The sequence below is a fragment of the Ostrinia nubilalis genome, chromosome 6, assembly GCF_963855985.1.
Source record: "Ostrinia nubilalis chromosome 6, ilOstNubi1.1, whole genome shotgun sequence".
Taxonomy (NCBI): domain Eukaryota; kingdom Metazoa; phylum Arthropoda; class Insecta; order Lepidoptera; family Crambidae; genus Ostrinia; species Ostrinia nubilalis.
This window is the reverse complement of record NC_087093.1, coordinates 367,219-394,903: the sequence shown is the minus strand read 5'-3', so window position 1 is coordinate 394,903 and position 27,685 is coordinate 367,219. Positions and strand designations below refer to the sequence as shown.

General features: G+C 45.4%; 1 protein-coding gene across 1 annotated transcript; it reads left to right on the top strand.

The window, feature by feature from the left end:
• Positions 1-396: 396 nt before the first annotated feature.
• LOC135072364 (WD repeat-containing protein 26) lies at positions 397-27,340 on the top strand. Its single transcript, XM_063966261.1, has 11 exons — positions 397-1,114; positions 6,294-6,465; positions 7,917-8,126; positions 11,175-11,387; positions 12,995-13,128; positions 13,759-13,876; positions 14,212-14,340; positions 16,917-17,053; positions 24,532-24,632; positions 26,244-26,359; positions 27,176-27,340. Exons 1-11 carry the CDS (start codon positions 951-953, stop codon positions 27,338-27,340), a joined length of 1,659 nt encoding a protein of 552 aa, XP_063822331.1. The 5' UTR covers positions 397-950.
• Positions 27,341-27,685: the final 345 nt, after the last annotated feature.

Genomic DNA, 27,685 nt, shown 5'->3' with positions numbered 1-27,685 from the left:
CGTAAAAGTTCCTCAAAAAAATTAAATTCACTAAGAAATTATAACAGTTTAACTAACTTTGTAAACACGTCTATTGCTCAAAAATTCCGTGTTCCGATTCACACACTAATGCACACAATTTACAATGTATATTCCACATTTTTAGTCAATAAAAATAAAAAGTATATTACAAAAATTATAATTTGTATATTACAAAAAAAGTGTCATACACATGAATTAAATTAGTTATTTTTCCAAAATACTTAAATCACAGAGCAGTTGTGTTCTAGGTAAAACTTTTTACCCATTTTTACCAATTTAACGGTGTTTGTATTTTTGTTTAAAAGACAAACGTAAAAATTGTTTTAAAATTAATGTTTTACTAACTTTTAAAAAGTTACATTGTTTCATTGCAATCAAAAGAATGCGTTGATTTTATTTTTGAGGTCATTCATCAACAACACGATTTTACCCGATGCGCAACCGAACGGGACCGAACGTCATACGAAACGGAAAGAAGGGCGATGTTGCATTAGCGAAGAAAGACAGCTGTCGTTTCATTTTCAGCTGATTTCTGTGTACGCTGGTGAGCACTGCAAACTTGACCTGCGATCGAAGCCTTGCGCGACTGCCAGAGTCCCATCGTCGAGTCGACAGCATCGGATCGAGAACGAGAAGGCGTCGCGAGAGAACAACGGAGAAGCATCATTCTGCAGCGACGAACAAAGAGAGATGGTCTATTGAGTGCGGGCAGTGCGTAGCGGGCGGCCGTGACGTCACGAGGCCGCAGCGTCGAGTCCGATGCGGCGGGCGCGCTCGTGATCTCGGCGCTCCGGGGAGCGCGGCGAGGACGCGCAGCGGAGCGGGCCAGCCTGGCCTCCACTGACTCGGGGTCGGGGGACGAGGGCGCAGGCCACCGGCCGCCGCGCAAGCGGACCCGCAGGCTGTCGCCGCCCGCCCAGCCCGCAGCCATGCATCAGCCGCACCAGCCCGTGGCCAACGGCGCGCCGCACCACCTCAACGGCGACGCGGCCGCCAGCAACGGCGACGTGCAGCCGCCGGGCCTGCGCATGAGCCAGACGGACCAGGAGATCGTGCGCCTCATCGGCCAGCACCTCATCTCTGTTGGACTCGAGTGAGTACTCGTCTAACCTTGCCCCGGTCTCTCACCGCTGGTGTTATTGACCTGAATGCTGGAGTTCTATGACCTGACCTTCCATGCCGCGATAGCCATGATCTAATTTTGTGCAAAGCCAATTTAAACAATGGAGAAAGACAACTGTCATTGTTGCCATTGTCTTGAAAACCATATGAAAATCTGATCTGACCATCTGATTTTTGTTTGTTTATTTTCCTTACATGCTGGTTATTTTCCTTTGAGCATGTTTGCCTTGGTGTTTGTCTAATTCACATTAGCATAGCAACAAGTGGCAATGATGTTGTTTTTTCCTTTGTCATGACATGCTAATCTCTCACACAAGATTGTTTTTTAATGAAACTGCTAGTCATAATCAACTAATTGGTTTGTCATTGGCATCGTAACACTTGAAATATTGATTTCCTGTGTAGTGCAAGGCTGGCTACTTAACATTATGTGTCTCAAGTAGGTCTTGCTAAAGCATTTTGTTTATGTTTAATATTCTGTACAAAATGTATCTTGCTAGTTAGCAATCATCTTAAATGATTGGGGTGTCTTCAGGCTTTGCTTACAAAGATGTCTGGTTTTCATGCAATGGTGACCTATAAGGTCATTGACTTTTGAACCCTATTCTGTCTACACACAAAGGTGCAATCACTCCAAGCTACAGAAATCTATTTTCATATTGCTCATCTCATCTTTTACTGTTTTATTTTAATTGTTTTATTAATTTTTGTTGTTTTATTAATATCGTATAAAAACCTAAATGGTAAAGTATGTCATTATTACATTAATAACAATTATTCATGGATCATTGGAAGCAAATGCTTTATTTTTATTAATATTATGTAGTTTGTTTGTCATCATCATCACACTTGGTGTGTAATTTCTGCAGTAGTTATTTAGTTGACATCTTCATAAGATTTTGATAATTTTATCAACTTATGTAGTAATTGCATAACAAAACAGATAACAACTATACATTATAACTATACAGTGCAAATTAGTTATCAATAATATGTTTCATTCAACAAATTATAATAAATATCAGGATTTAATTTTAATTATTAATCAAAGTCTCTTCTTTCTTTTTAGTAAACAAATACTCAGTAGGCACCTATTTTTTAAAATTTTAGTGCCATTGCACTCTTGAATGCATGTCATTGAATGCATAAAATGCATTATCTTCCTATCAAATATGAATTTACTACACCATGAGGCATCTTAGAAGCACATTCTTAAATGGGAAGAAAGTATTTAGTGACAATTATTGTTAATTATTTCTGAATTATACAAATCATTTGATAGTTACACTGCTTTTATTTTTCTTTTTATTTAGTTATGTGTATGACCTATTTAAATGACAAAAACATTGATAAATGAACAATGATAGAACATCTTATCAGAGATATTATAGCCCTGTAATCTGTAGAAAGATACCTAGTTTTAAGATTTAGTGGGAATGCTTTAAACTTTTATGCCCCTGCTTAAGTACCTACATGATTCAAAGCATGGACCTATAAAAAAAGTCGGACGGATTCTCATCAACAAAATACTGTGACATTAGGATACACCAGCTTGCCTGTACGTACAGGCCGGCACGCACACATTCACACCCTGATACACCACTTCGAGTGCAAACTTCACACAGTTGACACATTAAAGCAGCGAAAAAACAACACGAATACGACATGTCTTGTGTGATGAAATTGTATAAAAACCGTTCTGTTCGAACAAACAAAAATTAAGGAATCACATTTCACAGGCAAAATAATAATCCAATCACTTATTTCCCGACATTAAAATATTGAAATTAATTGAAATCAAACGTCATTCACTCGAAAAAATTATACGTCAAAGACCAGTGTTCTCAGTTATTTACGTGGGAAAATTACCCGAAATATGGGAAATTAATAATGATTTTAGGACTTTTTAGTTATGTATTACGCATACTATGGAAATAAAATAATTTATCATAAATAATTGTGTTTTAATGGGATATATTTTCATAGGCAAATTTGATCCTTCCCAAAAATGTGGAACTGCGAAATTCAAATTTTCTTACATTGATTGCAAGTCAGTGTCAGGTTGTATGTTAAAAAAAATCTATCAGAGATAATAATAATATATTGATGATGCATAAGATTATAATTATAATGTACACAAGATTCGTAATTTGTAACTGCGTGAATCATTTTTGATCAACATTATGTATGTACATACCCTGACACACTGACTTGCAAACAATGTAAGAAAATTTGAACATTGAAAATTTCGCGCCTACCTCAACGCATTCACCTTTCATCCTTTTAAAATGGCACGGAATAATTCTGTCTACATTTCCAAGTAACATCTGCCGATCTATGTTTTTCTTAAAATAAATGGGTAAAATGTTTTGGCTAACATGGCATCCCTAAATTCACTCACACAATAGACAAACGCCAAAATTTTGCGTCACAGTTTTGTTGTAGCGCGAGTTCCGTCCGCCTTTTTTTATAGGTCCATGATTCAAAGTTAATTTATTTTAACCATTATCATCAGGCTTAACTTAAATTCAATAAATCTTTAATCATAGTTTTAAATGTTTTAAACTGTTACATTGTTTGTGTAGGGAAAATAACATATTAAAATTAAATTAAGATTTATTTATAGCATTGATTAATTTTCATAATTTTAATTTGAATATTTTTTCTTGCAATGCTTGCAAACTAAAATGGTTGTTTTATATAAGTGCATTTACAATGCATGAGTGAATACAGATTACAGCCAAACAGCTATTAAACAAAGTCTCTCAATCATTGTGCTTGATATTATTGCATCATTACTGCAATAAAAATTAAATTCAATAAAAACAAAACTGAAAACGATGCACAATCTCGACATTAGCAGTGTAATTAGGGTTTGGCATGGTCGTGAGGAACTAGGAGGTAGCACACGTGTCGTGTGTCGCCGTGTTACGGTTACGTTACGAGCGAATAATGCACTTTTTCAACCGTCATCAACACGTACGATGTTCTCAGTGACCTCAATTTACTTAAAATGTAAAGTACTTAGTAGTTAGGCGAAACCTTTGAGAATTCTGATCTAAACTGCGATAAATCGACGTTGTGATGACGAACGGCTACGATAGTCTCTAAAAACAAATCAATGTAAATATTATAACACTTCTATCGTCCTACTAAGCTAGGAATCCCAAAAACATTACACTTTATCGGATATTATCACAAAGTGAGCTCTTATCTTTCGAACCTAGGATCTCTGGGCCGGGAGTCGCTCACTAACCACTCGATATTAACGTGATAATGTTTTGCCCCAAAAAGTACCCAAATTAAATTAAAAATGAAATACGCCTAGTCATGGACTAATACCTACCCAAACAATAATATAACGAAACGGGTGTACCTACTAAATATTTTTTTTTGTTAAAGGAAATGATACCGTGGTTCTAATTACTAACATTTGATAAGAGTCTAAAGTTAATGATTTCTTGTTTGGACCTAGCTTGTTTTAATATTATGCGTAATAGCGTAACGGATCGTTTAACTTTAAAAACGTGTCAAATTGTTTTAATTTAAAATTGAAAAACCACGATATTATTTAAATATTATAATACCGCTTTATTAATCTCAGATGATACCCCGATTTCTACAGACCCTCCTCTTCTTACTGTAATCACATCTTAAGTGGCAGTGTGACTCAGGGGGGATTTTTTTTTAGCAGGATCCTCCACTCTTACACACTTTAAGATAAACGTATATGTTACGGTCAAAGTGATAAATGTGAAAATTATGAATAATCGCCGGTTATTATGAATAATCACCGCATGATTTGGTAAATGTGATTAATATGAGGTCATTTATGTGTGTATAAAACTAAATAGGCGGCTTAGGGGTGGCCCAAGGGCCACCCCCGCCGCACCTTAACCTATTTTTCACTTTAAATCAAAACATTATGTTATAGGCATCATGGAAAAGTAATATTATGCAAGAAACATTCCAAACTCATTATGCCAAATTATATTAATATATGATATCTAAACGTTCAAAAGTTTGGCTGTACACGAGCACGTACAAAAGATGTTGTTCTCTTTTATGAAATTTGTTGGTACTAAGGTTGAATTACTAAATAATCACTGTTAAATGTGATTAATTTATCACTTTTACCGCGACTGTCGGTAATTATTCATAATAACCGGTTATTATTCATAATTTTCAATTTATCACATTAACCGTAACATATACACACTTTATACAACTTCCGGAATCTACGCCCTTGTGTATTCCTTCGTAATAATGAATTAAATAAACACGAGATTTATCACAACGGTACTAACTCTATGCCTCGTTGTGTTGTCCTCTGACCAACTATGTCGCTATTTAAACTGTCTTTGCTATCTAGAAGGTACAGTTAAAGATTTAGTTTTAGATGTAGTAATATAAAGTTCAAGTTAGAGCCAATCACGCACGGCGGAGGTTGCGTGTGCGCTGCAATCAATCGGTTCACTGGGCCTTTACGCCGCGCGGCAGAGCAAACAAACTTACTTTACGCCGCCGAGTCGCCACTCAATCGATGTTTACTTAGAACCCGCTAGTAATTACCTATGTGTCAGTTGTCCAGTCCGAATGCACGCAATATGCAGTGTAAATTATTTATTATCGCCTGTGGGGCTGGAGCATGCCACGCGTTCGGTTATTGGCACGGGGACAGGGTGACGCTTAAAACTGAAAACTCGTTAATCATCGTCGTATGACATAGCGAATTTTTTGCAAATAAAATTCGCGGAACATATTTATCTTACCTATTATGACTAAGTCATCAACAACGAGAAATCATAGCAGTGGCTAGCTAGAGGTAATATTATGCATGGATTTTCACGATTTAACAAAATATGTAAGGAAATCTATTATTTAGCAAGTTACTTGTTCTTCTTATAACTTTAAAAAGTACTATCATCATCGTCATTTCAGCCATAAGACGTCCATTGCTGAACATAGGCCTCCCCCAATGCTTTCCACGGGTTGGTAGCGCCTTGCATCCAGCGCCTTCCTGCTACCTTTATGATGTCGTCACGTGCGTTTTCCAGTACGCGGCCTCCACTCCAGAACTTCCAGCCTTGAAAAAGTATACAGTCCGAAAATGATGTAGTTGTTCGTACAATAGTGGATACGATTCGCAGACGCAGCGCGGCTCTCCTGATGGAGGAGTCGGGGCTGCACCTGGAGCACCCGGCGGCGGCCACGTTCCGGCAGCACGTGCTGGCCGGCGACTGGGTCAAGGCCGACCACGACCTGCGCGCGCTGCACGACCTGCTGCGCGACTCGCCGCACGTCGACCCCCACAACCTGGCCGTGAGTCCAAATTCTAATTCTTCTTCTTCTTTTTTGATGATGTTGGCAATACACGTCGAGGTCGACTTGATTTGTGCCATTTTCAAGTATTTATGTGATACAAGTTACAAAATGAGATCAAGTAATGATATAATGAAGGATGATAGATGATACCCCTTCCCACCCTTTGAGTCTCAGTAAAGTTGTGGTGCTTTACTGAGACCTCCTATGGACAACTTGAGAGAACCAGAAGAATCACGATGCACTGTTTTGCTTCACTTGCCCACACTCATGCACGTTCACGAACACTCAATGGTTAATAATCCACCATTATTACACATTAATAGTCGCCCAAACACGAATTTGAGAAAACAAAACCGCTAACATGACGCTTCAGATTCCCGCCAAGAAGTCCTTCAAATTCTTTATTGCTCCAATGTTGGTATATAAAAGATCTTACATATTAGACATAGACCCAAAACATGGACCCTGCTAGGGTATTGCAACATCTTAACTATCTTTCTTAACCTGCTATGAAAGATTTTTTTTATTTTTACCAAAGGAGAAGCGCGTGCAAGGACCGTTGTCAATTCTTGCTGATCGCCAGCAACATTGTCCCATGTAGCCTCCGCCACTCTTCTCAAGGTGGCCGAATAGCAATATCGATTACTAATTAGATAATACAAGGCTGTGTCACGTCAAGAATGACCCATTTAAATATCTTAGCGACATTTATGTAAGTAAACCATAGATCCGTTATGTTAAATGCATTTTTCATGAACTTACTTGCTTAGTTAGTTTGATGAAGTTTTTTGTAACTTAATAGTAAACGGTGCTGTAACAACAAAAAATGCTTCCACTGTGATGATGAGTCTTGATATTAGACCTAATATTATTATGGTCTAAGCTCGAATGATTGATCGTGAGCCAAGTTTTTTTCTATCATCTGATTGTGTTTGTCCCCTCACAGGAGAGGCATTAATTATGGCCTTAGCTCTACAGATATATCGTGCGTGCGTCATCGTTCATCATCATCATCAATAGTGACTGAGTTTCTTGCGCTGCTTCTTCTCAGCACTGGCCCATTGACAATTTGACACCATTCCTCAATAATTCGAAATCACAACTTTTCTAAAAAGACACTTCATTCTGGACGAAAAAACTTAATTATTTTTAAATTACCTGTAAATTACGATTTTTGGTCGCATTGTAATTGAAAAAAGTAGTTTATTTGAGTTAACAAAATAGTGACGTCACTTGCTTGTAGTGCCATACAAAATCTATGGGAGAGTTTTGTTTTGACAGTTTTAAAAAGTACATCAATTGATTGGTGGTGTCAACATGTCTATTTATTGTTCCGAAGCAGTGGTAGGGTTAATATTGGGACGTGTAAAAGCGCTTTTTAAAAGCCTATCTGCAAAAACAAATGAGTTTTTTATGAGTTCTGTCGTCTGACTGTGTATCCCCCGCAGGAGATGAAGTTCGTGGTGCTGGAGCAAAAATACCTGGAGCATCTGGAGGCGGGGCGCGCGTTGGACGCGCTGCACGTGCTGCGGAACGAGCTCACGCCGCTGCAGTTCGACACGGCGCGCGTGCATCGCCTGTCCGCGCTCATGATGTGCGCCGACCCCGGCGAGCTGCGTGCCCGGGCCGCCTGGGCCGGCGGCGCCGCCCGCGCTGGGGTCAGTCTTCGATAATTAACTTTAAAAAAAAAAAAAAACCGACTTCAAATGCGTGAACACAAAAAAAACTAAAAATTGCGTATAAAAAAGTTCATCCCCAATTTTCCACCCTTGGGGGTGAAATATTTTCTTCAAATTCGCATGAAACCACCCTTTTGATAATACCTATTCAACAAAAAATAATCGTTCAAATTGATTTATAATCGGCGGAGATATTGCGTATAAAAAAGCGATCCCCAATTTTCCACCCTTGGGGGTTGTTTTTTCTATTATTAAATTTAAATGGGACCACCCTTGAGGTATTACCTATACGCCGAAAAAAGATTTGTTCAAATCGGTTCATAATTGGCGGAGTTATCGCGTAACAAACATAGAAAAAAAAAAAAAACACGGGTCGAATTGAGAACCTCCTCCTTTTTTTTGAAGTCGGTTGAAAATACTTATCTGCTATTCGCAAACCTCTTGTTTTTGTCCAGTTGCTGATTGTCTTTTTAAACTTTTCACTTGCCAAATGTTTGTCTCGAAGCGCTGGTAGGGCAAAAAAAGAATGAGACATGTATAGGCTCCATAAGAGCATTTGACGATTTGCAAGTACTAATTTAATTAGTCTAAACGAATAAAGAAAATTTTAATTTTGATTTTGAAACTGTTGTCAATTAGATGTTCTTTTCGTCATACCATCAATGCCTATGTTGATGGCTTGACTTATGGTCCTATGTCCCCTAGATGGGGCAGAGGGCGTTCACAACAGTCCTCCATCTCGTTCCGTCTTGAGCTTCTCGCTTGATCTCACTCCAGGTCTTGCCGATCTTCTTCGCCTATACAGGGTGTTAGGTAAATGGGTATATGAGCCGACACTAGCCCATGTTAACATGGGCATAAAAATGGTATGGTGAAGTCAGAAAATTGATACCTCCATTTTAATTATTTAAATTTTCATACAAATCGGATTTTATAAAATTTATTTTGTATGAAAATAAAAAAAAATTAAAATGATGATATCAAAGAAGAACGGTCACGCCCCATACAAAAAAAACCCAGACCCGACAGAAACGAGACATACCTCAGTTTTTTTGTCATGTCTTAATTAGTTAAATTATATATTTTTTATATTCGAAATCTATGTATAAAACCAAAATATTACCCTTTGTTTTTGTTCAGGCGTTATACAAAAACTAATACAAAATGCCTATTTATCACCAAAATTGGTAAATGTATGTACCTAAATGTCTATTACAGCTGCTATGGAATGTATCTAGGTGACCTGGATATACAGCCGGATTATACAGGATGGTTATACATATGGAACGATAAGTGATCGGATATCAGGTAACTATCCGGTAGGCCGGATATCCGGCCTACATTTACTATCCGGCCGGATACCGGATAGTAACTCACTATCCGGCCGGATACCGGATATTAAAAAACTACGACAATTTCTTATAATAAAATAAAATGCATTAATCTTTGAGGTAAATATCAATAAAAAGGCTTATAATTATAACGGCGTATAATTAAAGTCCAAAAAGATACAAAAAAAAGCCATATTAAGGCCTTTCAAAAAACTTTTCTTTTTCAGGGCTATTCACTCTAATGACGAATCTATACTTCTATACTTAATATTATAAATGCGAAAGTAATTCTGTCTGTCTGTCTTGCTTTCACACCTAAACCACTGAAACGACTTTGATGAAATTTGGCATAGAGATAGTTTGAGTCCCGGGAAAGGAGATAGGAATTATTATTATGCCGGTTTTTGAAACAGGGACACGCGCGATAAAGTTTTTCTGTGACAGACAAAATTCCACGCGGGCGAAGCCGCGGGCGGAAAGCTAGTACTAAATAAATAAATAAATATCTGTTAATGTCCGAAATTTAGCCAATTAAAATAGGCGATCTTTTATTAACTAATGGTCTGATGACATGATGCAGTTCAGTCAGATTACGCAGCAAGTAAACTAATTTAAATTTTCCTATTCAACCACACACTCACGATGGCAACCGAAATCGCTCGAATTGATCTGCCCCCTAGACATGTGGCAAAATCTGACATTCTATTCGGTCGGATACGGAGTCGATTTTCGAAAAGTGTGACTTGTCTACTAGATCCACTGATCGCGTTCGAAGCACCTGGCGGCGCTAAACTCGTCATGACATACAACGAGACAATGGGCCAACTATCCGGCCGCCGGATATCCGGCTATCCGGCCTAGCAGCTCGCCGGATATCCGGTATCCGGCCAAACCACTATCCGTTTCATCTCTACTATTTATCACCAAAATTGGTAAATGTATGTACCTAAATGTCTATTACAGCTGCTATGGAATGTATCTAGGTGACCTGGAGATACAGCCGGATTATACAGGATGGTTATACATATGGAACGATAAGTGATCTCACTCGATTATTTCTAAACTATACAAGATATCGAAAAACTAGTTACTGATTCTGAAAGTGCTTCACACTCTCTTTCAAATGGTACCAATAATAGGTTACAGATTTTGGAAGCTGGTAACATTGAATTTTTGGTTTTTGTAACTTCTCGTTTCCACCCTGTATAATCCGGCTGTATCTCCAGGTCACTTAGATACATTCCATAGCAGCTGTAATAGACATTTAGGTACATACATTTACCAATTTTGGTGATAAATAGGCATTTTGTATTAGTTTTTGTATAACGCCTGAACAAAAACAAAGGGTAATATTTTGGTGTTATACATAGATTTCGAATATAAAAAATATATAATTTAACTAATTAAGACATGACAAAAAAACTGAGGTATGTCTCGTTTCTGTCGGGCCTGGGTCACAGATGACCGTTCTTCTTTCTGACTTCACCATACCATTTATATGCCCATGTTAACATGGGCTAGTGTCGGCTCATATACCCATTTACCTAACATCCTGTATATTATGTTGATGGCGCAAGATAACAAATAAATGACCGGTGAATCTTCATACTCTGTCCTGGTGAATCTTCTAAAGAAGCAACCTTTATTCCGTCTTTCTGGATCGTGACTGTAAAATTCCATATACACGAACGTGCAGGTGTTGGCGTGCGTGCAGCAGGCGCTGCCGCCGGCGCTGATGATGCCGCCGGCGCGGCTGCGGGCGCTGCTGGCGCAGGCCGCGGCGCACCAGGCGGCGCGCTGCCGCTTCCACGCCGAGCCGCGCGCCGACCCGCGCCCCGACCACGTGCCCTTCACGCTGCTCGCCGACCACCACTGCGAGCCCGACCGCTTCCCCATACACTCGCTGCAGGTGACCACCGTCAGTCCACTCGGCACCAGGCGGCGCGCTGCCGCTTCCACGCCGAGCCGCGCGCCGACCCGCGCCCCGACCACGTGCCCTTCACGCTGCTCGCCGACCACCACTGCGAGCCCGACCGCTTCCCCATACACTCGCTGCAGGTGACCACCGTCAGTCCACTCGGCACCAGGCGGCGCGCTGCCGCTTCCACGCCGAGCCGCGCGCCGACCCGCGCCCCGACCACGTGCCCTTCACGCTGCTCGCCGACCACCACTGCGAGCCCGACCGCTTCCCCATACACTCGCTGCAGGTGACCACCGTCAGTCCACTCGGCACCAGGCGGCGCGCTGCCGCTTCCACGCCGAGCCGCGCGCCGACCCGCGCCCCGACCACGTGCCCTTCACGCTGCTCGCCGACCACCACTGCGAGCCCGACCGCTTCCCCATACACTCGCTGCAGGTGACCACCGTCAGTCCACTCGGCACCAGGCGGCGCGCTGCCGCTTCCACGCCGAGCCGCGCGCCGACCCGCGCCCCGACCACGTGCCCTTCACGCTGCTCGCCGACCACCACTGCGAGCCCGACCGCTTCCCCATACACTCGCTGCAGGTGACCACCGTCAGTCCACTCGGCACCAGGCGGCGCGCTGCCGCTTCCACGCCGAGCCGCGCGCCGACCCGCGCCCCGACCACGTGCCCTTCACGCTGCTCGCCGACCACCACTGCGAGCCCGACCGCTTCCCCATACACTCGCTGCAGGTGACCACCGTCAGTCCACTCGGCACCAGGCGGCGCGCTGCCGCTTCCACGCCGAGCCGCGCGCCGACCCGCGCCCCGACCACGTGCCCTTCACGCTGCTCGCCGACCACCACTGCGAGCCCGACCGCTTCCCCATACACTCGCTGCAGGTGACCACCGTCAGTCCACTCGGCACCAGGCGGCGCGCTGCCGCTTCCACGCCGAGCCGCGCGCCGACCCGCGCCCCGACCACGTGCCCTTCACGCTGCTCGCCGACCACCACTGCGAGCCCGACCGCTTCCCCATACACTCGCTGCAGGTGACCACCGTCAGTCCACTCGGCACCAGGCGGCGCGCTGCCGCTTCCACGCGGAGCCGCGTCTGAATGCCGATGCACACAGTTGCAGTATACAGGACGTCTGCTGTCGTTCATTCCAGAATCTCGCTGGCAGATCGGACAGATTGATCCAAAAACGGTGTTAAAAAGTAAGTCTTTTTTTTTATGTGACAGAGGAGGCAAACGAGCAGACGGATCACCTGATGTTGAAGTGTTGATGCAAGCTCCCGTCATTAGATGGAAATTAACCCTTCTAGCTTGGTACTAAACCAGAATCAAGATTTTTCAGTAGGTTTAGTTCAATTCACTCTTGAAGTTTCATAAGCTTGATAGTTGAAGAACAGCACACTACGTCAAGTCTCCGGAACTGAAGAATACACAATCTAACTACTCGATTTCCCTTGCCTATACATCATCATCATCATCTCAGCCATAGGACGTCCACTGCTGAACATAGGCCTCCTCCAATGCTTTCCATGTTACCCGGTTGGTACCCCTTGCCTATTGATGTTCTCTTTATCTCACAGTGTACGTATTTGCTTGCAGGTGCTAAACGAGCACTGCGACGAGGTGTGGTACTGCAAGTGGTCGCCGGACGGCAGCAAGCTGGCGTCGGGCTCCAAGGACAACACCGTCATGATATGGGACTTCGATCCCGTCGCCAGACGTCTCACGTTTAGGCAAGTGTTCTACCCTTGTTCTATTTGTGTAAACCTTATTTATAACGAGGAAGCTCTTGACCTGCATCTCACTTGATAGAAAGTGATGATCAGACTGAAGGTGGGAGCGAGCTTCATCCGGAATCTTCAACCACAAGAATTTGTTTACTACACAAAATGTATTGGGAACAAAACAAGCTGTTAACAATGTTGTTATGGCGACAGACTTGGTTAGATGGTGGTAGCTAGCCAGGCGGACTTAGCCCTACACTACCACTAATTAAACCGACCAGAAACTTTTGCCGCAACTGGTTATGGATTCCACAACCTCTAGGACTGAGTCAAGTGGTCGAAAACATTTGCATCTTATGTAGAAGCTAACGAATAGGCGTAGGTCTTACTAAAGCCCGGTCTGTGAGCACGTAGAATTTTGTCCAATGACCCCAAGCTACCCATCCTTATCGCTCGCGCGTAATTATATTGCTGTCGCGACTGTGCGACGGGCGCCCGCAGTGAGTGTGCGAGCGCAACAGCAATATGATTACGCGCGAGCGATAAGGATGGGTAGCTTGTGGTCATTGGACAAAATTCTACGCGCTCGCAGACCAGACTATACTCTTTCTGACATATTAACCGGGGTGTGTATTACAGGAAGTCGCTGGAGGGGCACTCGTACGGCGTTTCGTTCGTGAGCTGGAGCCCCGACGGGCGCTTCCTGCTGGCCGCCGGGCCCGAGGACTGCCCCGACCTCTGGATATGGAACATGCAGGTACCACCAATATCGTTCGTTTCACCCAAATGATGTCCAATGCTGAGCAAAGGCCTTTCTTAGCTTTTTTTCTTATTTTGTTTATGGCCAGGCAAAGGCCTTCAAGGATTTGCACAACGAAAAAATATGTTATGTCTTTTGAAACATTGTATTAATTTACAGATCACACTTTTTCCTGCATATAATTCAGCTGTGGTTCCCAAGATTGTAGACGAGATAAATCGTTTTTTCCCCACATAAAATACTCCTTAACTGGTTGTATGCTGTAAGTGTAGACTGTAGTAATGGCGATTGGCGAATGTCTCGTAACAAGGTTCTTCTCATATCATTCGCAGACGGAGCAGCTTCACCTGAAGATGTCTCACTCGCAAGAGGACTCCCTGACGGCGGTGGCGTGGCACGCGGGCAGCGACAAGTTCGTGTGCGGCGGCGCGCGCGGACAGTTCTACCACTGCAGCCTCGACGTGAGTACTGCTGGCTGAGCCATGTCACTCGCAGGTGGCTCACTCGCGAGAGGACTCCCTGACGGCGGTGGCGTGGCACGCGGGCAGCGACAAGTTCGTGTGCGGCGGCGCGCGCGGACAGTTCTACCACTGCAGCCTCGACGTGAGTACTGCTGGCTGAGCCATGTCACTCGCAGGTGGCTCACTCGCGAGAGGACTCCCTGACGGCGGTGGCGTGGCACGCGGGCAGCGACAAGTTCGTGTGCGGCGGCGCGCGCGGACAGTTCTACCACTGCAGCCTCGACGTGAGTACTGCTGGCTGAGCCATGTCACTCGCAGGTGGCTCACTCGCGAGAGGACTCCCTGACGGCGGTGGCGTGGCACGCGGGCAGCGACAAGTTCGTGTGCGGCGGCGCGCGCGGACAGTTCTACCACTGCAGCCTCGACGTGAGTACTGCTGGCTGAGCCATGTCACTCGCAGGTGGCTCACTCGCGAGAGGACTCCCTGACGGCGGTGGCGTGGCACGCGGGCAGCGACAAGTTCGTGTGCGGCGGCGCGCGCGGACAGTTCTACCACTGCAGCCTCGACGTGAGTACTGCTGGCTGAGCCATGTCACTCGCAGGTGGCTCACTCGCGAGAGGACTCCCTGACGGCGGTGGCGTGGCACGCGGGCAGCGACAAGTTCGTGTGCGGCGGCGCGCGCGGACAGTTCTACCACTGCAGCCTCGACGTGAGTACTGCTGGCTGAGCCATGTCACTCGCAGGTGGCTCACTCGCGAGAGGACTCCCTGACGGCGGTGGCGTGGCACGCGGGCAGCGACAAGTTCGTGTGCGGCGGCGCGCGCGGACAGTTCTACCACTGCAGCCTCGACGTGAGTACTGCTGGCTGAGCCATGTCACTCGCAGGTGGCTCACTCGCGAGAGGACTCCCTGACGGCGGTGGCGTGGCACGCGGGCAGCGACAAGTTCGTGTGCGGCGGCGCGCGCGGACAGTTCTACCACTGCAGCCTCGACGTGAGTACTGCTGGCTGAGCCATGTCACTCGCAGGTGGCTCACTCGCGAGAGGACTCCCTGACGGCGGTGGCGTGGCACGCGGGCAGCGACAAGTTCGTGTGCGGCGGCGCGCGCGGACAGTTCTACCACTGCAGCCTCGACGTGAGTACTGCTGGCTGAGCCATGTCACTCGCAGGTGGCTCACTCGCGAGAGGACTCCCTGACGGCGGTGGCGTGGCACGCGGGCAGCGACAAGTTCGTGTGCGGCGGCGCGCGCGGACAGTTCTACCACTGCAGCCTCGACGTGAGTACTGCTGGCTGAGCCATGTCACTCGCAGGTGGCTCACTCGCGAGAGGACTCCCTGACGGCGGTGGCGTGGCACGCGGGCAGCGACAAGTTCGTGTGCGGCGGCGCGCGCGGACAGTTCTACCACTGCAGCCTCGACGTGAGTACTGCTGGCTGAGCCATGTCACTCGCAGGTGGCTCACTCGCGAGAGGACTCCCTGACGGCGGTGGCGTGGCACGCGGGCAGCGACAAGTTCGTGTGCGGCGGCGCGCGCGGACAGTTCTACCACTGCAGCCTCGACGTGAGTACTGCTGGCTGAGCCATGTCACTCGCAGGTGGCTCACTCGCGAGAGGACTCCCTGACGGCGGTGGCGTGGCACGCGGGCAGCGACAAGTTCGTGTGCGGCGGCGCGCGCGGACAGTTCTACCACTGCAGCCTCGACGTGAGTACTGCTGGCTGAGCCATGTCACTCGCAGGTGGCTCACTCGCGAGAGGACTCCCTGACGGCGGTGGCGTGGCACGCGGGCAGCGACAAGTTCGTGTGCGGCGGCGCGCGCGGACAGTTCTACCACTGCAGCCTCGACGTGAGTACTGCTGGCTGAGCCATGTCACTCGCAGGTGGCTCACTCGCGAGAGGACTCCCTGACGACGATATACGCCCAAGTCAAAGGGCTCGTAAGATACTCAACTTTGTTATAATGATCGAGAGTGCAAAGGCAATCACGAATATCATGCCTTACACGTTGTCTTTACACCTGCCTGCCAGTCTCCGAGATATAGTCTTGTGCCATGGTAGGGGACCGATTGAATGAGACACGGGTTGTAGTTAGTCTCTGATATTTTAATATGATGAAATAATGCGAACTGCGTGACTATTTATACAATATAGATTAAACGTAAATGACGTCACAGCATCAGCACTATACGTGATAAATGTGCTGACACTGTGAACGTGATCAAGATAAAATATGAAGAGATTAAGTATTGTGCATACCGGCACAGTCTCATAGCTCTTTCAAGAAGTCCGCATGAGATAATCTATGTATCTATCTTCTATATAAATAAAAATGAATTGATGTACGTTAGTCTGATTAAAACTCGAGAACGGCTGGGCCGATTGAGCTGATTTTGGTTTTAAAATGTTTGTCGTAGTCCAGGGTAGGTCTAAACGGTGAGCAAATACGCGCGCGATATTGTTTTTCTGTGACAGACAAAATTCCACGCGGGCGAAGCCGCGGGCGGAAAGCTAGTAATTAATAATTGATTGTTTTGGGTCTCATTTGCGATATCGATTACACCATATCGTGTGCACAGGGCGCGCTGATCAACAGCTGGGACGGCGTGCGCGTGAACGCGCTGGTGTGCCGCGGCGACGGGCGCACAGTGCTGGCCGCCGACACGCACCACCGCGTGCGCGCCTACGACTTCACCGACCTCACCGACCGGAACGTGTACGTACACACACACACACTGTGAACGCGCTGGTGTGCCGCGGCGACGGGCGCACGGTGCTGGCCGCCGACACGCACCACCGCGTGCGCGCCTACGACTTCACCGACCTCACCGACCGGAACGTGTACGTACACACACACACACTGTGAACGCGCTGGTGTGCCGCGGCGACGGGCGCACGGTGCTGGCCGCCGACACGCACCACCGCGTGCGCGCCTACGACTTCACCGACCTCACCGACCGGAACGTGTACGTACACACACACACACTGTGAACGCGCTGGTGTGCCGCGGCGACGGGCGCACGGTGCTGGCCGCCGACACGCACCACCGCGTGCGCGCCTACGACTTCACCGACCTCACCGACCGGAACGTGTACGTACACACACACACACTGTGAACGCGCTGGTGTGCCGCGGCGACGGGCGCACGGTGCTGGCCGCCGACACGCACCACCGCGTGCGCGCCTACGACTTCACCGACCTCACCGACCGGAACGTGTACGTACACACACACACACTGTGAACGCGCTGGTGTGCCGCGGCGACGGGCGCACGGTGCTGGCCGCCGACACGCACCACCGCGTGCGCGCCTACGACTTCACCGACCTCACCGACCGGAACGTGTACGTACACACACACACACTGTGAACGCGCTGGTGTGCCGCGGCGACGGGCGCACGGTGCTGGCCGCCGACACGCACCACCGCGTGCGCGCCTACGACTTCACCGACCTCACCGACCGGAACGTGTACGTACACACACACACACTGTGAACGCGCTGGTGTGCCGCGGCGACGGGCGCACGGTGCTGGCCGCCGACGCGCACCACCGCGTGCGCGCCTACGACTTCACCGACCTCACCGACCGGAACGTGTACGTACACACACACACACTGTGAACGCGCTGGTGTGCCGCGGCGACGGGCGCACGGTGCTGGCCGCCGACACGCACCACCGCGTGCGCGCCTACGACTTCACCGACCTCACCGACCGGAACGTGTACGTACACACACACACACTGTGAACGCGCTGGTGTGCCGCGGCGACGGGCGCACGGTGCTGGCCGCCGACACGCACCACCGCGTGCGCGCCTACGACTTCACCGACCTCACCGACCGGAACGTGTACGTACACACACACACACTGTGAACGCGCTGGTGTGCCGCGGCGACGGGCGCACGGTGCTGGCCGCCGACACGCACCACCGCGTGCGCGCCTACGACTTCACCGACCTCACCGACCGGAACGTGTACGTACACACACACACACTGTGAACGCGCTGGTGTGCCGCGGCGACGGGCGCACGGTGCTGGCCGCCGACACGCACCACCGCGTGCGCGCCTACGACTTCACCGACCTCACCGACCGGAACGTGTACGTACACACACACACACTGTGAACGCGCTGGTGTGCCGCGGCGACGGGCGCACGGTGCTGGCCGCCGACACGCACCACCGCGTGCGCGCCTACGACTTCACCGACCTCACCGACCGGAACGTGTACGTACACACACACACACTGTGAACGCGCTGGTGTGCCGCGGCGACGGGCGCACGGTGCTGGCCGCCGACACGCACCACCGCGTGCGCGCCTACGACTTCACCGACCTCACCGACCGGAACGTGTACGTACACACACACACACTGTGAACGCGCTGGTGTGCCGCGGCGACGGGCGCACGGTGCTGGCCGCCGACACGCACCACCGCGTGCGCGCCTACGACTTCACCGACCTCACCGACCGGAACGTGTACGTACACACACACACACTGTGAACGCGCTGGTGTGCCGCGGCGACGGGCGCACGGTGCTGGCCGCCGACACGCACCACCGCGTGCGCGCCTACGACTTCACCGACCTCACCGACCGGAACGTGTACGTACACACACACACACTGTGAACGCGCTGGTGTGCCGCGGCGACGGGCGCACGGTGCTGGCCGCCGACACGCACCACCGCGTGCGCGCCTACGACTTCACCGACCTCACCGACCGGAACGTGTACGTACACACACACACACTGTTAACTACTTATGACTATTGATGTGCCGTTCCCGAGAACGCTCTCCCAACTGAGAATATTCTCGGGAGCGCTCTCGGGAGCGTTCTCCTAAGTGAGAAAGGTTGAGAATCATGTTTATCAAATGGAAATAAACAAACTTTCTTAAGTAAATTAGTATTAAATTAAGTCGACAGATAAGTGTATATTAAACAATACACTCTATTTGCAGTGAAAGGCTATATTCCCAGTGTTCCCGAGAATATTCTCGGGAACTTTCCCGGCAATATTCTCGGCAACTACACCTTTATTATATTTTATTTTTTTCGTCGTGAAATGTCGTTTTAATGATATGTAAGATGACAGAAATCTGGGGGCACGGCAGTGCCCCCACCAAGTCGAGCAAAAAAGCGGCACGGCCGTACCATCCTTTTCTCGAAGCAATTCAGGCCATTTTCGACTGCCTGTAACTTCGTTGTGGATAAAACTAGAAGGCTGAATTTTCATTAGCTATGCAGGCATTGTAAAGACACGGTATATTTAAAATTTCATTCAATTTGAACCAGTAGTTTAAGAATTATAACGGGTCAAAGTTACTTAATTTTGTCACTCACTGACTCACTGACTCACCGATCATCAAAACTCTAAGGCACTTCTAGCAGACCTAGAAGCTTCAAATTTGGAATATAAGTAGTGTTTGGTGTATGAATCAAGGAAAAACTAAAATATTTGGGGGTACGGTAGTGCAACCGCCAAGTCGAGTAAAATTTTTCAATTTCAGTCCAGTTTTCTAGATACATAACTGCTGTCTACAAAATACAAAAAGGAATGAGATTTGGGGGCACGGTAGTGCAACCGCCAAGTCGAGTAAAATTTTTCAATTTCGGTCCAGTTTTCTAGATACATAACTGCTGTCTACAAAATACAAAAAGAAATGAGATCCCATCAAAAACAATACTTGTCAAAAAAACCAAGTCTCGCAACTCAGTTGTTCTACGGTAAAAAGTTGTGAGATCCATGTAATACCAAGTCCAGGCCAGGAAATCTTTAACGTTTTACATAAATATATTGACTTGGCCATCGCATGAAAACACGTGTAAATTAAATTATTTAGTGCGATGGCCAAGTCAATAATTTATGTAAAACGTTAAAGATTTCCTGGCCTGGACTTGGTATTACATGGATCTCACAACTTTTTACCGTAGAACAACTGAGTTGCGAGACTTGGTTTTTTTGACAAGTATTGTTTTTGATGGTTTCTTTTTACACGTAATTAAATAATGTAACTGTCCATTTTTTCGTTTTTAACACGCTTTTATTAGGTCGTCGCGTATGTAACTAACTATGTAATGGAATCGTAGAATCTGAATTACACGTACTTCTAAGTCTTGTATCATCATGAAACTTGGCAATTATAATGTAGATTAGATGACAATACAATATTGTGGTACCAGCTGGTCTGATGATGGGACTGGAAGGTGGCCAAAGGAATTCCTAAACGAAACGGCGGAATCACATCGAGTTTGGGGTCATTGGATTTGTCTTTTCGAGATCTTTAAGTGCTAGATAATGTCCAGGGTCCTAATGATGGAGTCAGGAGGTGGCTATAGGAACTCCTAAACGAAACGTGGAAACTCATCGAATTGGGTTCGTTGGATTTGTCTTTTTGAGCACTTTAATGCTAGATGATGTCCAGGGTCCTGATGATTTTTGGCGTGTTTTTAGTTTTTTAAACTATTCTTATTTGAAATTAAGGGCATATTTCACAATCGCTTAGTAAGGGCCTGTTTCGCCACTTCTGGATAAGTTGTGGATAGCTTGTCTGACGGATCATTTGACACATTTTTATAGAAAATACGTGCTAGCTAGATTGATCCGACACTTACCGAATATATCCCGGACATTAGTCTGTACGAGATTAGAATGGTTCTCAAACAGCTGAAAAACAGCAAGGCACCGTAATCACGGCTGAGCTTCTGAAAGCAGGCGGAATGCCGGCACTAAAGGCTTTTCAGAAGCTGCTCGATTCCGTCATCCTCGAGGGAATAACGCCTACGGCATGGCAAAGAAGTATAATGATACTCATCTTCAAAAAAGGCGACAAGACCTTGTTGAAGAATTATACACCCATTTCGCTTCTGAGCCATGTCTACAAGCTGTTTTCTATAGTCATTACGGATTGTCACGTTAGCAGGCTCGACGACTTTCAGCCCCCCGAACAAGCCGGTTTCCGAAAAGGCTTTAGTACCATAGATAGACCATAATAATATACGCTACGGCAGATTATATGGAAAATCAAGGAGTATAATCAGCCGCTTTGCGTTTGTGAACTACGAGAAAGCCTTCGATTCGATTGAGACATGGGCAGTGCTGCAGTCTCTCCAACTGTGCCAAATTGACTATCGATACATTAAAGTGTTGAAAGGCTTGGACTGTCACTGTGGCGTATTTGTCCACAGTGACAATCGGTTTCAAGACCAGGACCCGAAACCTATCCAGTTGCAGCGAGGGGTGAGACAGGGATACGTCATCACCATCGCCCTGGAAGATGTTTTTAAGCTTCTGGGCTAGAGCGGATTCAGCATAAATATCAACGGCGAGCACATCACTCAGACAACAGACGATATCGTAGTCATGGCCGAGATCGTGGACGATCTAGGCACAATGTTCGATGGCCTCAATAGAGTCTCTCAACGAGTGGGTCTCAAAATGAACATGGACAAGATTTAAAAATCATGTCTAAAGACCGTGTTGCACTCACTCCTCTAAAAGCTGGAGACTCTACACTCGAAGTTGTTGTATACCTGGGACAAACAGTCCAGTTAGGTAGGTTCAACTTCGAAAAAAGGTCAATCATCGAATCCAGCTCGGCTGGGCAGCCTTCGGGAAGCTTCACGATATTTTCACGCGGCGTCTCCGTCGCGTTGCCGCTCCGCTTTAAATCCGCTTTGAATCCGCTTGCAATCCGCTAGGGTGGCAAGGGCCTTAAAACTCAGAGGCACACTGATGTTCAAATACCGTAGGCGAGTCCTAAAGCCGCGCTACGCGTTCGCCACGAAAAGAGTGAGAAAGACAGCAATATCTCACTCACACGTGTCATGCCTTGTTTATAACGACTAGTCTTAACGCCCAGTTTCGAAACATTACAAATAATATCACATAAACAACAAAATTAAAACTAAAACTAAATGTATTCTATCGAGAACACTGAGAATATTCCCAGGAGCGTTCTCGGTTCTCGAGAATATTCTCACTGGGAATATTGCCGGGAACGAGAACTTTCTCAGCGGCACATCTCTACTTATGACTATAAGGACAATGACCAAAAGTGGTCCAAATGTCTACCACTAATGAGACTTATATTGGCTTATAGTCCATTAAATAGAGATTAACTTTCAGTATGGGACGAAAAAAAAAATAGACTGTCAGTAAAAAGTTATGACTGTATGGAAAATTGTAATAGTTTACGCGCTAATCTCAGGAACTACGGGTCCGATTTAAAAATTATTTTTGTTATGGATAGCCCATTTATCAAGGATGGTTTTAGGTTATATAACATCACTCTACAACCAATAGGGGCGGAGCAGTAAAGACAAATGTTGTAAAAATGGGAAATATTATTCAAACTATTTTCACGCGTACAAAGTCGTAGGCACAGCTAGTATATATGTATAATATACTTCATCTATAACCCCGTGCCAGTTAAATATAAGACTATGTTTACCCCTTTCGCATTATTCCAAGTATTCCAATATTGTTGTCTTTCTTCTGAGCTTATTTTTTTTTAGCGAGAACCTAACACGGCACACTAAGCGATATGACATAATATGCATAGATTAGTCCAAAATGTGCGATGGATATATCAATCAATCGATAGATGGTGATATCAAGAACATTTTTCGGATGAAAAGGTAAAAAACATGACTTTTCATTCAGTCATAACTTTTTACTGACAGCTTATTTTTGATTGCGGTTTGGTTATAATGAATCAGTATTTAGTCGACTATTTTACTACATAGGTCTCGTTAGTGGTGGACATTTGGACCACACTCCATACATATTTGGTCATTGTCCTTTGTATATTAATACGCGCACTATTATTATTATTTATGTATGTATATTTTATGCAGTATAGGTTAGTGTCCGTGACTCTCACTCGGCATGGGGCACACTGAAAACCAGCGTCGTGGCTTCCCTCACTGGGGGCTACGGCATATGCTGACTGGGGTCCCATTGCGATGGGCATCGCTGTGCGACAGGGTGGCACTGCTTAGTTTACTTGCTCATTCATTGTATGTTTTATGTCACCTCTGTCTTATTTGCTTTTTTTTTATTTTACCTCTTTTGTCTTTTGTGATGTCCATGGCAATAAATGTTTCTTTCTTTCTTTCTCTTTCTATATTTTAAAGACTGTAAACCCTTGAAAAGGAGGCTGACAATAGTGACTGAGTTTCTTGCGCTGCTTCTTCTCAGCACTGGCCCATTTATTGTCCCGAAGCAGTGGTAGGGTTAATATTGGGACGTGTAAAAGTGCTTTTTAAAGCCTGCAAAAATAAATGAATTTTATGAATTTTTTTACTAGGGTGATCGCTATAGTAATTAGCCAATACATAGTTATTGGCCAACTTGCCTAAAATGAAAAGAAACAAGCCTAATGGTAGTTATTAAGAGAGGAAATGAGACAAATATTTTTTCTGAGCAATACGCAGTCCAATGTAGTAAATATTTTTGTCCACAATCCAATATGCCAATAACTATGTATAGGCTAACTACTATAGCAATCACCCTATCCATTTCGGTTTTTGCTCTCGCTCTCATCGAATGGTGATTCTTTGCGATAGAACGAGACGATATGGCCGGCAATGGGTAGTTAACAGTGTTGCCGAAATGCCGATAGTACATAAACAGCTGGGACGGCGAACGAATGGGACTGGTGTACACTCTTCGTTGAAGAAACACTGATGTGTGTGACTTGTGACGACTGAGCAGACAGCCCTGGGTTTCTAGACAAAGTAAAGAATGATCGGGGCATACAATAGGGTAGTTGGCGTCACCAGACAATTGACATACTATTTATAAGACGGCATCACGTTACGATTTATCTGTATATTTTGGCCTAGAAACCTAGATTCTTGCAGACTATGAACTACCGTAACCATCTAACATGGCTCAATCAAAGTGACTACTAGACGAGTCCTTCAAAATTCTGAAATTAATTATTACGTCTTTATGACAACAACCTTGTGATCCTACATTTTACAAAATATTTCATTTTTTTTTATTCACTGGCCTGCATCTCACCTGGCAAGTGATGATCAGGCCGAAGGTGGAAGCGAGCTTCACCCGGAATCCTCAACCACGGAGGAACTGGCTATCTTACCTCAAACACAACAATGCTGTTAACATTCAGATGATGTGTATGAGTTCACTGAAATATAATCCTTTTAGCATTAAAATGTAATGATTGTGTGTGTGTGCAGGATCCAGGAGGAGCACGCGGTGATGGCGATGACGCTGAACGCGGCCGACACGCTGCTGCTGCTCAACGTGGCCAACCAGGGCGTGCACCTCTGGGACATACGTGAGTACACAATAGCCGAAGTAACAATAATTTTACGTTTATAAATATCGGGAGTAACTCCGACACTAAAAATGAGACGACATTGAAATACAAAAATATGCAGCGGAAATTCCTAATATGCGCTTATAGGGCGCCATAGCGCTAGGGCACCATATACTGCGAACATTTTGAGAGGCAACTGAGGGACATGTTTGGTAATACAAGATAGTGTCAAAAGATCAAAATGTCGGTCAATTTGTGGTCTCATTGATAAAAGTAATTTATTTTTTTCAAGTAGGCTTGTAAAAGTGATTTTACCTATGATGCCTATCCCTAAGATGTTTTTATAGTATAGATACGTTATACCCGCTCAAGAATGGCAATGCGAAAGTAAGCCAATTGTACTACTTGCATTCAGTCAGACATGATCGGTTGCCGCGAACAGCCACGAATGCACTTCCCGATTGCCTTCCCGATTGATTGATAATATGAATTAATATGCCTTCGTGTGTTTTTAGTTGATGTACAAATTACACTGCCACTATTATGAACCAGAAAAATGTGTCATTTCATTCGTAAATACAGATTTTTAGTAAAAAATTAAAATTTAATTTTTTACTAAAAATTTTATTCAATTTGACAAGGGTTGACGGTTGAATTTGACGTGTGAGCTAAAATCTAGAGACCACTGCCAGGGGAAGTTGGGGCGAATATCTATCACTTAAGAAGTCTGCATTTTAAACTCACGGAATTGTTTTTCTCTAGAAAAGAATATTATTATATTCCTGTGTTGACACGTATTCATCCGAAATCGATAAAATCAATGCTATGGCTATTATTACTGTATGATTATAATGATTTATGATCAAACGAAAAAGACTCACTCGAGGAACAAAATTATAGCGGAAACGAATAATATTATTTATTTATTATTATTATTATTTTTCCTTGGACATTTTTACAGTACGCTTCTAGTCCCAAACAAATTTGATGTACCTGTATTTACAGTCTGCTGAATCAAAACTGTGGTTAATCTGAAAAATATGGGCGGACTATGTTTTCCTATCGAGGATTATATTTCAAAGCCTACAGTCAGAAATGCTACTTCCCGATCCCAAAAAGATTGCAATTTGTATAAATAATCGAATTTTAAAGTCTTTTTAGGGTTCCGTAGCCAAATGGCAAAAACGGAACCCTTATAGGTTCGTCATGTCTGTCTGTCTGTAGCTAGCTAGAGAATATTCCACTTTTAATCTCAGGGTACAACCTCATAAATTTTGCACATTAAAATAATCCGGATTTGAAAACTCATTATAAAAGACAAAAAGGCATAAGACTCAAGTTGATTTGAGGGAAAATAATAAGTTACTACGTTTTGTCTTGCTTTTGTTTAAATATTAGTTTGATAGTTTATTCGAAAATACAATTTAGGTTCTCTATATCTGTGAGGTTCACTCTACTTGCGCCATTTTAAAATACAATAATGTAGGCGCATAACGTGTCTATTTATATGATATGTCATTGGCCTATCCTATTACTTTGTGAATACGTTTTCTTACTATAGAGATTCGTACCTATTATTGTGCACGTATTATGTTATGAATGGAGTGTAAGTACGCTTGTGTGTTTCAGGTGCGCGCGCACTGGTGCGACGCTTCCGCGGCTTGAGTCAAGGCCACTTCACCATCCACGCCTGCTTCGGCGGCGCGCACCACGACTTCGTGGCCTCCGGCAGCGAGGACAACAAGGTAAAATACTACTAATACCGCACACCACTAAGGCTGGTTTTAGAATCACGCTGACGCACGCTGACCGTTAGCGCTGACAGCCGAAATGTATGAATCGTCGTCGCCGAGCGATCAGCGTCACTCAGGAACGTTCCCTTTAATTACATACATTTTGATTTGTCAGCGCCGATGATCAGCGAGCGGTCAGCGCGATTCTAAAACCAGCCTAAGTCTCATTTTCATTGGGCAATATTTGTCTTGCGACTATGTAGCTCCACACGAATTCTACGTGGCAGGACTCGGGAGATATCGGAGAGGCAATGTCCGACAACGTAGGCTACATTTACCTGTCACGATCATATCGCTAGTCCACACACTATCACACTGGGTAGTGTGAACAAGGCAAATGTGGAGCGACATTGTCCTAAAAAGTCGCAGAGACGTACATACCGCGTGAAAGTCGGACTATATGTCTCAGCAACATAATATGTCACCTAATGAAAATGTGGCTTCAATAAATTAATCATTAAAACAAGCAATATATTGTTTTAAACTTTCATGATCACTATCAGAATTATTATTACTGACGGGATTGCTACCATGTACCTTAATTTTGAGTTTCCGATATTAATTAATTAATTTAGAATTAAGGTACACGGTAGCAATCCCGTCAGTAATAATAATTATCAAAACAAGCATTTGCGCTTTCGTATAAAGTAACAAAGAATTTAATTTCGTATTTTAAGTCAAGTTATTATTGTTATTAATTTTGAAATATATCTTTAAATTACTATTTAGATTGGACCTATTTAACATTGTGGTCCGTGTGGTCTACAGGTTTACATCTGGCACATAAACGGCGAGGAGCCGATCGCGGTGATCTCGGGACACACGCGCTGCGTCAACGCCGTGGCGTGGAACCCGGCGCACCACGACGCGCTCGCCTCGGCCTCCGACGACTACTCGCTGCGGCTGTGGGGCCCGCGCCCCAAGCACTCCTAGGGCCCGCGCCGGGCCCGCATCCGACCCCCCGTCTAGTGTTGCCGAACTATCGATAGTAAAACTATCGATAGTTTTCATTCGAAAAAGCCTTCTCCATCGATAGGCCTATCGATAGTATCGATACTGTCGATACTATCGATAGCTCAAAACGAGGCAATACTATTGAATATGTGCAATACTATCGATGCTATCGATAGTATTGTTTATCGTGAAGAACAAACTATCGATACTATCGATAGTATTGTCGCTTTTTATCCAAAAGCTACAATAATATAGTCTAGAACAATCGATAGTATCGATACTATCGATAGCTTTTTATCCAAAAGCTACAATACTATCGATAGT